The 12361-nt window shown below is 33.6% G+C and overlaps 1 protein-coding gene across 1 annotated transcript; it reads left to right on the forward strand.

The window, feature by feature from the left end:
* The first annotated feature begins 6978 nt into the window (after window positions 1-6978).
* LOC128182728 (insulin-like peptide) lies at window positions 6979-11679 on the forward strand. The gene is made up of 4 exons (XM_052851462.1): window positions 6979-7130; window positions 7666-7828; window positions 8228-8364; window positions 10398-11679. The coding sequence occupies exons 2-4, from the start codon at window positions 7678-7680 to the stop codon at window positions 10662-10664; spliced, it is 555 nt and encodes a 184-aa protein (XP_052707422.1). The 5' UTR covers window positions 6979-7130; window positions 7666-7677; the 3' UTR covers window positions 10665-11679.
* The last annotated feature ends 682 nt before the right edge of the window (window positions 11680-12361 follow it).

The raw sequence follows: 12361 nt of genomic DNA on the forward strand, positions 1-12361 counted from the left end.
GATATGTGCCATTTTAAGTTTATCAATATTGAACTTACTTATACATCTGCATGTATATTGCCAGATTTGGGTTTGTAAATTTCCTTATATGCCGTAGTAAGTTCTTTCCACTAATTGTGCGGTCCGTCATATCATAAATGTTTACTGTAGATTCATAATTGAACGCAAGGAATTAATATCGGCGTAAAATCGCGAGAAGCATCTTCCGCATTGTTTAAGACCTCGCCATTCTTTTCGTGTATATATATATATATATATATATATATATATATATATATATATATATATATATATATATATATATATATATATATATATATATATATATATATATATATATTTTGTAGACGTCACCAAGTAACAATATTGGTTGTTTTTAAACGTCTGAAGATTTAATGAAAGCGCTAACGTTTTACTCTATGTTGTCTCTCATTTTTAAAATTTTCTTAAATATTAATATATATATATATATATATATATATATATATATATATATATATATATATATATATCAGTGTTAACTTACACTTTCTATCGACTTATTGCATCACCTTTTAACCTTGAATTTACGTATATATCATTTGTATAATACCTATACGTCGGTAAACGTTTCTTAAATCTACACGTTAAATTTCAAAATTAAACAAGATGTCTTTTATTTGGTACTGTCCATTTATTAGAAATATTCATATATTTCTATCTAGCAACGAGCCAAACTATACTATATCTGATATACCATAAATGATGCCATATAAAATATTTACTGGTTCTTTCTCCCTGAGGCACGTAGCATCAGGGGGGGCCAGGGGGGGGCCTGCCCCCCCCCCCCCACTTTTTTTTGCAGCAACAAATTTTTTAAAATTTACATAATGGAGTTGGCCCCGCCACTTTTTTGGAAGTTAGTAAAAAATTGAGATGAAAATGAAGAAATGAGCAGTCAAATTGACCCCCCCCCCCCCCACGGATTAGGAATTTCATGATTTGGAGGGAAAAAAATTTTGGTAGGGAAGATTTTTTTTTTTGGGTAGTATAGTTGAGTCCCCCCCCCCCCCCCCCCCTCACGGATTAGGATTTTGAAGATTTTGGGAAACTTTAAATTTCCTTTCTCTTTTTTTTTTTTTTTTTTTTTTTTTTGCTTGTCAAGATTTTTTGGATGGGTCTGGCCCCCCCACTTTCAAAAACGATGCTACGTGCCTGTCCCTATAAGTTAGAAAATAGAAATACGGTTATTTACGCTTTTCATTTATTTTTAAAGATATGAAAATGAACAAGTACTGATTTCATTTTTTTTTTCATTTATTTAACGTGATACATTACACTTCTTGGTTTTATTTTGGAATTTAAAAAAGTAGCACTATGCATATTATAAATGTAGATGCAATAAATACATTTATTTACAATTACACTCTGCATATCACGATTATTGTTTACATGCAGCAACAGAATTACCTAACGGCAGGTGAATAAAGTAAATCCACTTCATTTGAGCCTTGGACCTAATTGGATTACTGGCGACAGATTAGATAAAAAGTCGGTGAGTGCGTTGGTCAATATTATTGTGTTGAACGGGCCCAACAGAAGTAAACGACCTCTTGACCGATATGGTTACTTCCTTGAAGCTGGCAGACGAAACTGTCACTTAATTAAAAACTGTCCTTTCAACTGTGGAAGAGACGCCATGAAGACTATACAGCAGTGCTTTGTGACGTAAAAGTAAATGAGACAAAATATGGTATCCCTTGTTCAATAACGGAATTTTCACTTAAATTTTATTTTAAAAAAATTCCAAATGACGCTTGTGGCAGATTGGCCACATCACTGAACTGAGAAATAATGCCCAAACAGTTGACATGAGATCATATTTGTTGTTGGTGGTGTAACATTATTGTAAAATGAGTAAAACTTAAATACATCAACATAAACTGTCTATGACATATTAAAGACTGTCATTAAGTGCATATAACTCAAGACAAGAGGCCAGTTGGCCTTAACGGTCACCTGAGTAGCATATATCCAATACACAAACTTGTCATGGAGTCTCATATATGCATCTAATTAATTAGGTTTCATACTGGAGTAGAAAAATTATAAATTTGTAATGACAACCACATTTAATTCAAAAAGAACTGTGAAACCTATAATTTTGGTGAAAAACTAAAATATCTGGTCTACAAAATAATGAATTTAGTTTTCCTTTCAGGTGTGTGGGAGATAATTTTTTAACGTTATATGCATTAGCATCTATACATCCATTTTGGCCCTGCCCTAGAGTCAAAACCCATACCCCAGGGGACATGAAAATTAAAATTTCAGTAGAGGACTTCCTGGTAAACATAATTATTAGTCGGTTTTTTTTTATACAGATGTGTGAGAATAAAGAAGAAGATTTTTAAACATTATATGCATTAACACTTTATTGCCATATTGCCCCCCCCCCTCATGTCCTGAACCCCTGACCCAGGGGCCATGAATTTCACAATTTAGGTAAAGGAGATTGTGGATATCATAACCATGTATTCAGTTTTTTGCCCACATGTGTGGGAGTAGAGAAGAAGATTTTTTAAGATTTAAATCATTTTTACTATATGGCCATATTGGCCCCACCCTAGAGCATGAACACCTAACAAAGGGGTCTTGAATTTCACAATTTTAGTAGAGAGCCTCATGGACATCATAATCATGCATTTAGTTTTTGACAAATATATATGGGAGTAGAGAAGAAGATTTTCTAAGATTTAATACATTTTGACTATTTGGCCATATCGGCCCCACCCTAGAGCCTGAACCCCTGACCCAGGGGTCATGAATTTCACAAATAAAGTAGAGGGCTTCATGGACATCATAACCATGCATTTAGTTTTTAACAAATATATATGGGAGTAGAGAAGAAGATTTTCTAAGATGTAATAAATTTTTACTATTTGGCCATATTGGCCCCACCCTAGAGCCTGAACCCCTGACCCAGGGGTCATGAATTTCACAATTTAGGTAGAGGGCTTTATGGACATCATAATCATGCATTTAGTATTTAACAAATGTATATGAGAGAAGAGAAGAAGATTTTCTAAGATTTAATACATTTTTACTACATGGCCATATTGGCCCCACCCTAAAGCCTGAACCCCTGACCGAGGGGTCATGAATTTCACAATTTAGGTTGAGGGCTTCATGGACATCATTATCATGCATTTAGTTTTTAACAAATATATATGATAGAAGAGAAGAAGATTTTCTAAGATGTAATACATTTTTACTATTTGGCCATACTGGCCCCACCCTAGAGCCTGAACCCCTGACCCAGGGGTCATGAATTTCACAATTAAGGTAGAGGGCTTCATGGACATCATAACCATGCATTTAGTTTTTAACAAATATATATGGGAGTAGGAAAGAAGAATTTCTAAGACTTAATACATTTTTACTATATGGCCATATTGGCCCCACCCTAGAGCCAGAACCCCTGACCCAGGGGCCATAAATTTCACAATTTTGGTAGAGGGCCTCATGGACATCATAATCATGCACTCACTTATGTGGAAGTAGAGAAGAAGATTTTTGAAAATTTGGCATTTTTTGCATATTTGGCCCCGCCCGTGGCACCCCAGGGGTGGTAGAGCCTTAAATTTCACAATTTAGATTCTTCTTACCATAGAGATGCTTCACACCAAAAATGGTAACGATTGGCCTGGTAGTTTTCAAGAAGAAGTTAAAAATGTAAAATTGTTAACGCACGACGCACGACGCACGGCGCACGACGCACAACGCACGACGACGGACGAAGACCAATTGCAATAGGTCACCTGAGTGACTCAGGTGACCTAAAAATCTAAACCTACAAAACAACATGGTTCTACAATATAGTTATTTGTAACAAAAGTGATTAATAAAGGTAAACATGTTGTCTTACCTCTATAACTTCTATATAAGTGTGGAACAAACGCACTACAACATCTTCTTGAGAAAAATTGCTGTGGAATATTTTCCTGTGTGATTAATACTGATAAATGTACAACAACACTGTCTTCCTTTTTGGTTTTCTCTTTCGCTAAGATTTAAAAAAAAAGGGGGCATATCGCCCCTAAAATGAATTCATTATCTCTATACATGTATAAGTCCTGCGACAATTTGATGTAAATGCCATAATTCAACAAATAAAATATTTTGCAGTCGGATAGCTGTGGCTATGTATATTGAACTCCAGGGGCGAAGGAACTCCGTGCAGAGATATGATAGAATATGTGACTGTTAAAGCTAACGTATTTCAAATTTTTCTTCCTCAACCAACGGCAATATGATGATTTGGGATAATCTGTCGACCAATCCGGCCTGCTTAAGGTCAAGATCTAGTAAATGAAAGGTGCCTACAGGTTTATGAAATTCTAGATATAAATTCTTTCAATGATGCTTCATAACAATAGCTTTGTTTCATAGGGTGTACCGGGGCTTGAATCTTTGGTAAACACAATGAAAAATCATGTCATGTTTTAAACAACCAAATTCAATGAAATATGAAGGATAAAAGTAACAAATCTTGGAGTTTTGTCCATTTTTGACTAAATAATGTAATATATCTAGAATGCCTAGTCTCTCCAAAAACGGCATTAAACAAGCTCTTGACCTCATCTTTAAAATGATGTCAAATTGAATATAGGTACCGGGATTACTTTTCCCGTTATTAAAAATACAATGTCAAAATATTGTTTTATTTTCTATATAATTCCTTTAAAGCCGTAAAATACGGGAAAAGATTCATGAAATCAATTATGACGTCATAATGGTTCTACCACCAAAAAGACAGTCTGGAATCATTTACTAGATTAAGGTCCAGACTAGATCTTGACCTTCACATACTGATTGAACAACACTAGCTTGTTCTATCATCAGAAAAACAAATAAACTTGCAAAAAGCTACAAATGTACAAAAGCTGACGACATGGAATGATCTAGTTTTGTGAAATATCGGCTTCTTTAAAGCGTGTTCTGTGCTTTTAGTTGTGTATCAGAAACCATCGTATTCCAAATTGAAGCTAGGCTCAGCTAAGGTACGTAGTTTGTAGTTTGGCCAAACTAAGTTTGCTGACTGCACAAAATATGCATACATACAATTAAGTCATTCAATGTATACTTTACATACATTTAAAGACGATCCATCTTTTTGTTAAGATTATGTTACTTGAGACTTCGACTCGTTAAAAATATGGCGAGAAAGAAATGTGTTAATGAGCTGACAATGGACGTCTGGGAATCTTAAATGACACTTCTCGACAAAAGCGATTCTAATTACACAGCCTTCGCCAAGATGTTCTTAGCTGGATCGTGGACACAGTTGCGTTAATCACCCAGCTAGAGGTCAAGCTCTCGTTATATTGATCCTCAAATCCTGCCTCGAGCTCTCTACAGGGAGACTGTTTACAAACATCAGAGGCACACGCCCACATTACTGGCGAAACAGTTGCTTGTCCAAGACAAGATCGGGACCTCAATATCTGTTTTTGACGCTATTCGTTTTCGTACATCCTTCAAACATTGCACTGAAAAGGGTAAAAAATTGGTCTTCTCAGGGGTTTTCGTTCATGAAAAGAATATTGTCAAATAAATGATATTTTCAAAATGATGTTAACAAAAACCATCTCTAGCTTAGCTAGGGGATAGTTGTCTCTGATGTAAAAGACATCCAATCCCTAAATAGTCTAGAATTAAAACAATAACTATTACGTCTCAAAGAAAGAGAGATAAATGTGCGAGTGTCAAGAAAATGTTCAAATAATAAAGTATCATCTTTATTGGTACTAATAAGGGTCATTCTCAAAATAATGTCCAGATTCCTTAACATCAATTCAAGTAAAATCAAATGAGACTCACAGACCCATTTTAGTTTATTTGAAACTTTAACATCTCTAGAACACTATACAATGAATTAATATTAACAAGAACAATAGAATTTTTGAAACAAAAGTCATGAACATATACTCGCTGCCTGCAAGATTCCTTGGTGTTATTTGTGGGAAGCGGAAATAGTTTGTGACTTGTTTTCTGTGTATCTAATTTTCCAGATTAATTACTAGTATCATTTTCCATATCGAGTCAATGGTATATTGGGTTATACTTACAACGAAGAAGATGTTGAATATCTAAGGAATCTGAAGGATTCTAAATTATTTTTTTCTAAAAAAAAAAAAAGAAAAAGAAATAAAGGAACGTTAACTCCAAAGACAAAATGTAACAAATACAACATATATAGTAACAGCAATGGTCTCTTTTCTGGAAAAAAAGTAAAAAAATAAATAAAAAGTAATTAGTAATAATAATTACTAATAACTACCGCGTAACCTGATATTTGAACAATACGGGTAACTCCAAAGATGTGCGTGATAACATAAAGAACATTTAAGTATAATTTTAATTTTAAATATTACTTTAAATATATATTGGTTAAGTTGAATAAGAAGTAAAAGTAATTGCAATGAAAAATGGTGTGTAAAATTGAATACATGAATTATTGTCAGTAATGCAAAATTCTTTCGCTACGTCAAAGCAATTTTGTTATAACTATATATTCACTGAATGCTCTTTTAAAAGTTTTGGTATGAAAAAGTTTATCGAAACAAAAATCTACCCTAGTAAATCTATACCTACTCTTGAATGCATGTACATGCATACGTGTGTTTTAGTTGAACACATTTGTATACAATAGAATCCTAGCAGTAAATACTGCCCAATGGCCTAATGATCCTGAAACCAATATATAATTAGGTTTCTGTATTAGCAGCCTTCGCCATGAATATTTTCAACTATTATGTCACAGGATTTCTAGGCAGCAACTAGCGAGCGTATATGAGGCAGTTCTAGAATGCAAATATTATTTGGAGTTTATGTAGCAGAAAACCATTATGAATTTTTTACATGAGGGGTACATATTCCACGTGTTCTCAAGTTGTCGAAACGAATATATTGATGGAGATCGTGAATGGTAGTTTATTACAACACAGTATCACCGAGGAAACGTCCATCAAGCGAGTCCCCGCCCACTTTACATATAAATATGGGATTTACCTTTATCTTGCGTAGTATATTTGATTGACAAAAGTGAAACCTGTCTCAATGCTACCCGGAACTGTAAATATGGTCAAGTAAGATTTTAAATCTCATTTTAAATTCATAGTTGTGACATTGATATTTTGTATTTATTTTTTTTCTCTTTAAACTATTATTTTCTAACAGCAAAACAACAACAACAAAATTATCAATTCTCACAATCTCTAGCTAGAGTACATGCGAACTAAATGCATTTATTTGCGTATCTTTGTTTGTTTGTTTATTAATTTATTTGTTTACATTGTTATTTCAGAGATTAGTTTTGGCCTTGAACTATTTTCCTTCATTACAAATGATTAGTTTAACTTTCGTATATTCTATGCAAGCTATTCTAGGTGCATAAGAATAGTTTGCATAGAATATACGAAAGTTAAACTAATCGGTTTTCAAAATTTTATAATATAGAAATATTTTTATATTTATAATATGATTCTATTACTATCTGCAAACAGAATGATTTTTTTTTAAATCATGTACTTTCTTTATCAAAATATAAGAATTAAAGGTCTTTGCAGTGTTATGGAGGCAACTGGAGAATTATGAGCCTATGTTTACAATTTATTGTTACAGATTGGTCAGAAAATGAAGTGGTTACTGTCCGTTACGTTCGTCAGCTGTTTGAGAGTCGGGGTGGGGAGCCAGCTTCAGGCCTGTGGCTCTGCCCTCACCGATATCCTATCCTTGGTCTGTAGGAACCAGTTCCACGCTCCAGCTAAGAGGATCAGTGATCCAAGTAGGAGTACATTTCGACCTTAATATTGATTAGATTTGGTGATGACATGCAATAAGTATCGTCTTCTTTTGTGCAAGATCAGTTTTTGGGCTCTTTTGTAAAACTATTTTTTCCCAAAAAACTTTGTCTTTTATTTTATAAAACACCACTCTACTCTTGTAAGGAAATGCGTTCAAGATTTTGAATTCTTGTAAACCGTTGCATTAATACTTTAATTAGGAAAGTTTATGATAGATAACTGTTATATATAATAATTTATGCATATAACATGACATTGAACTTAAAATAGAGAAAAACTAATCAAATGTATGTAGTGTTTTTGTTGGTTATTGATACATTTTTACATGTTTTTAATGAAATTTTCCATGGTATATACATATGGATATATATTCTTTTCAGTGATTAATGATATCGAGGAACTGGCCAGATATAAAAGAAGTCGGCAGTTTGCAGTGGCTCAGAAAAGAGGGGGCGTGGTCGAAGAATGCTGTTTTTCAAGTTGTTCCTATGAGAATCTCCTTCTTTATTGCTCACAGGTAAGAACAAACAACTCGATGGGGATACAGTGAATGCTTACATAAATTTTGTGAAACGTTAAACGTGTAAATTGTGTGCTAATTTGTGTCTCAGATGGAACTATATTTAGACGCGTTGCTCTGCGATCCGATACTGACGGTGGATCAAATGAACATAATTTTGTTTTCTGTAGAAATATTTTTGCAAAAATAATCAAATGTCCCCGACTTTGAAATCAAAATTATTAAGATTAATATATAAGTGACAATTGCATGCGAAGATCCAGAAAATTATCAGACTAAGTACTGTGGAATCATTAGAATTCGTGGTGGCTCAACTTTCGTGGTATTCGTCGGTAGATCTCCCCCATGAATTTACATCCTCGACGAAAACAAATTTTAAAAAGGTTACCTGTACTTTTCTCATTGAAACTGAAAACCGACGCATCCTCAAATTAATATTCCCACGAGTAAGGAAAAAAAAACCACAACAATCCACGAAAATTGGCCCCACGAATTTTAATGATTCCACAGTATTCCCGGGGGGTGGGGGTGGGTAGGGGGAGGTCGATATCTAGAGCTAATTTCGGTAAGTTTGAGGAGACTGCTTGGTCAACAGATTATTTATCAGATCTATCTCGATTTTTGAGGTATGATTTGATAAGTTGTAAACTATTGATTAGAAAGAAAAAGTCTAACTTTAAAATTTGAGTATTTTTCTACATCATTATACGGAGCTCTTCTTCTAAAGGAGATCAATAAGGTCTATAAATGGTCTCAATCAATACAGTCTATAAATGGTCTCAATCATCCAGCCCTCTTTATAAGTTTGAGTTTTTCCCCGACTCCCTCTACACCCGCGCATGAATTGCCACAGTGATAAGATTTCAAAAGATGCAACCCTGTTTTAGCTCTGCACCATTCAGTTGTCGTTCCAAATTTTCAGTTTACATTTGGTTGACTAAATGCACAAATTTATCCTAATTACGACCTAGATACGACCGGGTAGCGATTCTCTAGTTCAAGCAATGTAGCTTTCCGGTTGGTACATTTATGTGAACTGTTGCTCACTACTGCAAGGTTTAAAAAATCATAGAGAATGGTTTCATTGTGGTTTGGAGTAGTTTCCTTGAATTGTTAAAAGCATGTCGTGAAAAGATAACAAAATATGAATGTTCTCCTAATATAAGAGCAGCCATATTTTTGGCTGTAATGAAGCGCCTTTCTGATCGGTTGTTAGACACTATTTTCCTTATAAATTTTCACTTCAGTGTCAATTAGTTTTCTTATTTGTACACATTAATTTGTTCAAACTAAATTTACAATTTACCAAACATTGAGCACGATGTTGATTAATAGAATAATGACAGAACAGTTTTCTTATTTATAGAATAGTTAATTAATAGAATAATGGCAGAATAGTTTTCTTACTTGCACGATGTTGATTAATAGAATAATGACAGAACAGGCGCGGTAACCATTTGCTCCTAATTATTTGGTGATTTTTTTCAAATTATCATTCCCATTTTTTTTAATATTTGAAAGACATTCGGAGGGAAGTCAAATGGCTTAGGAACTTACTGGTATTTAATTTACATCTACTAGTAATAAATACACTAAACCTCAGTTTTCTAACGTAATTGCGTTAAACTTTAGGTATTTTAGTTTTTTAGGTTAAATGAAGATGTCTGCATCATATCACTATCATTATTTTTACGCATACATTTTACGCATACACATGTACCTATACAGTTAGGATAAAAGCTATAAATATTAATGATGGGGGCAAATGGTATTACAAGAATATGCAGAGCCCCTGTAAAGTGCGTTCAGAAGATGTAATTTTGATCTTCCCAACTCTGGTGTATCGAGTGCATTCAGCTAGTTAGCATGATGGTAGCATCGGATTTACAATCGACTTTCAGATTTTCTTGTCATCTCTGACTTTGATGGATGCATAAGCTTGAATTGGGCTTATTTGGAATTGATATTAGTCCTTTGTTGTACATTTGAGAACGATTAAATTAAAGTGTAGCAAAATTCCTTATTTTCAGAGCGTTGATCCACTAGACGTGTTTACCGCTGCGCGAGTTGGATCGTCATCAACAACAACTCAACGACCCATAACGACAACATCCACCCCCACCACAACAACCCCGATATCAGTGCTTACAGTGACAGAGAATAAACCGGAGGACCAGGCGGAACTGGACGAGAAAGCTGCCGCTGCGGCTGCGTGGGCGTTGTCTAGGAGATGGTTCTACGTGAACAGATTGGGGAGATTTCGGGGACAGGTCGGGAGGCGCATAATCAATATGTGATCAGGGAAAGCCATCAGCGATTGGATTACTTGTTAATGCCAGGAATTAGTGATAATGCTATGGACATCTGCTTGTATTGCAGACACGGCTAATGACCTTGTCTAAAGAAAAAAATTGCAGCGAATTGATTCTTACCTATATGTTTCTTCTGATGCCATTTGTTGCATATTTCTATATCATTGTTGCGCAACATATAGATTTTTTCCCTTCGTTCCAAACTTGCTGGCAATTTTCGATATACATAAGGCATATAGATGTTAATTATAAGTTTAGGGTAGTCTTTGATCGATTCATTAAAGAGTACTTGCATTTTGTCTTTCATGCCAAGAGTTATCTGTTGGGGATAATGGATGCAGTGAAGTGCCAATATGATCCCTGCAAGTATTTCTACATCCTGAATTTAAAAAAATAAATAAATAATTGATTACTCTACAAATTTTGGGAAATTTTATAACCTGAGTTTAAAAATTCAATTTCATTTTCAATTTGAGTCGTAACAAACATTTTTTTACCACATGACAAATAATTTTTCACTCGCTAACAAGAAAAATACATAATTTAATTGATTGAATTGAGTTTTTTCAGAAAAACTATCTATTTTGGTGCAATTTAACTATAAAGAGTACACAGTGGGTTGAATTACTGAAACAGTGCTGTGGAAAATTTCTCTCCATTAGAATATCCATTTAAAGTTTTTGATGACATGTTTCTTTATTTTTTTTTTAAATATACTTACATGATTTGGTTGAAAAAAAATCTATAGAATAGGTCTACGGATATGCTAAAGATGTGTTTTTGTTGATTTCGTTGTATTTATCTTTGCTAACGTACGTCAGCTTGTGTTTTGTGTCTCGCTCGATCATAAACATGACGTCACATTCAGTTTATTTTCTTCATCTTAATATATTTACCTGATAATTGTGACATTCATATGAAATGTATAATTTTCATACGTAAACATATTTATTGATATTTCCATGCTTACATAAAGTTTCAAAATAAAACGTTAAACGACTTTTGAATTTTTCATTTTATTTTTATCATTAATACATGTATGTTATCTTTATTGCCTCAATGATCATGACCATTTTTATTATATTTTATTAATCTCCTGTAGAAAAAAAGCTCTATATATATAAAGAGATGTACAAATGTTCAAATTTTAAAGCTAATTAGCACGGCATTTTTCTTTACTAAATAAAAGCCTATAGCTTAAAAAATCGTATCTAAAAATATAAAGTAGTTTAATGGTTATTTTGGTGACCACCCTGCCTCCTTAAACGCCATTTTTGTCTGATTGAATAAAGAATATTATCTACTGAATACTTATAAAATAAGAGAAAATTTTATAATGCAAATTCCATTAACACGTTATGGATAACAGATGCATGGTGTCTCCATCTCCAGCATATTCACGTGACTGACGGTGATATATATTTGCTGTATTATTGGTTTCAGATAAATTGTCATTACACTACATATCTTGCCAAATATAGTTAGTAAATGTAATCATTTTATACGTTTTAGTTTTTATACAATAAATGTTTCAGTTTAATATCCTTTCGCTTTCTATTCTGTTCAACTGACAAAATCATACGAATGACTAATACATTTTTAACTGAACTGAATATTTCCCTTGAACTGGATGTCATTTCTCCAAAATCTCTCTCTCTCTCTCTCTCTCTCTCTCTCTCTCT

This window comes from Crassostrea angulata, chromosome 5 (assembly GCF_025612915.1).
Source record: "Crassostrea angulata isolate pt1a10 chromosome 5, ASM2561291v2, whole genome shotgun sequence".
Lineage (NCBI taxonomy): Eukaryota > Metazoa > Mollusca > Bivalvia > Ostreida > Ostreidae > Magallana > Magallana angulata.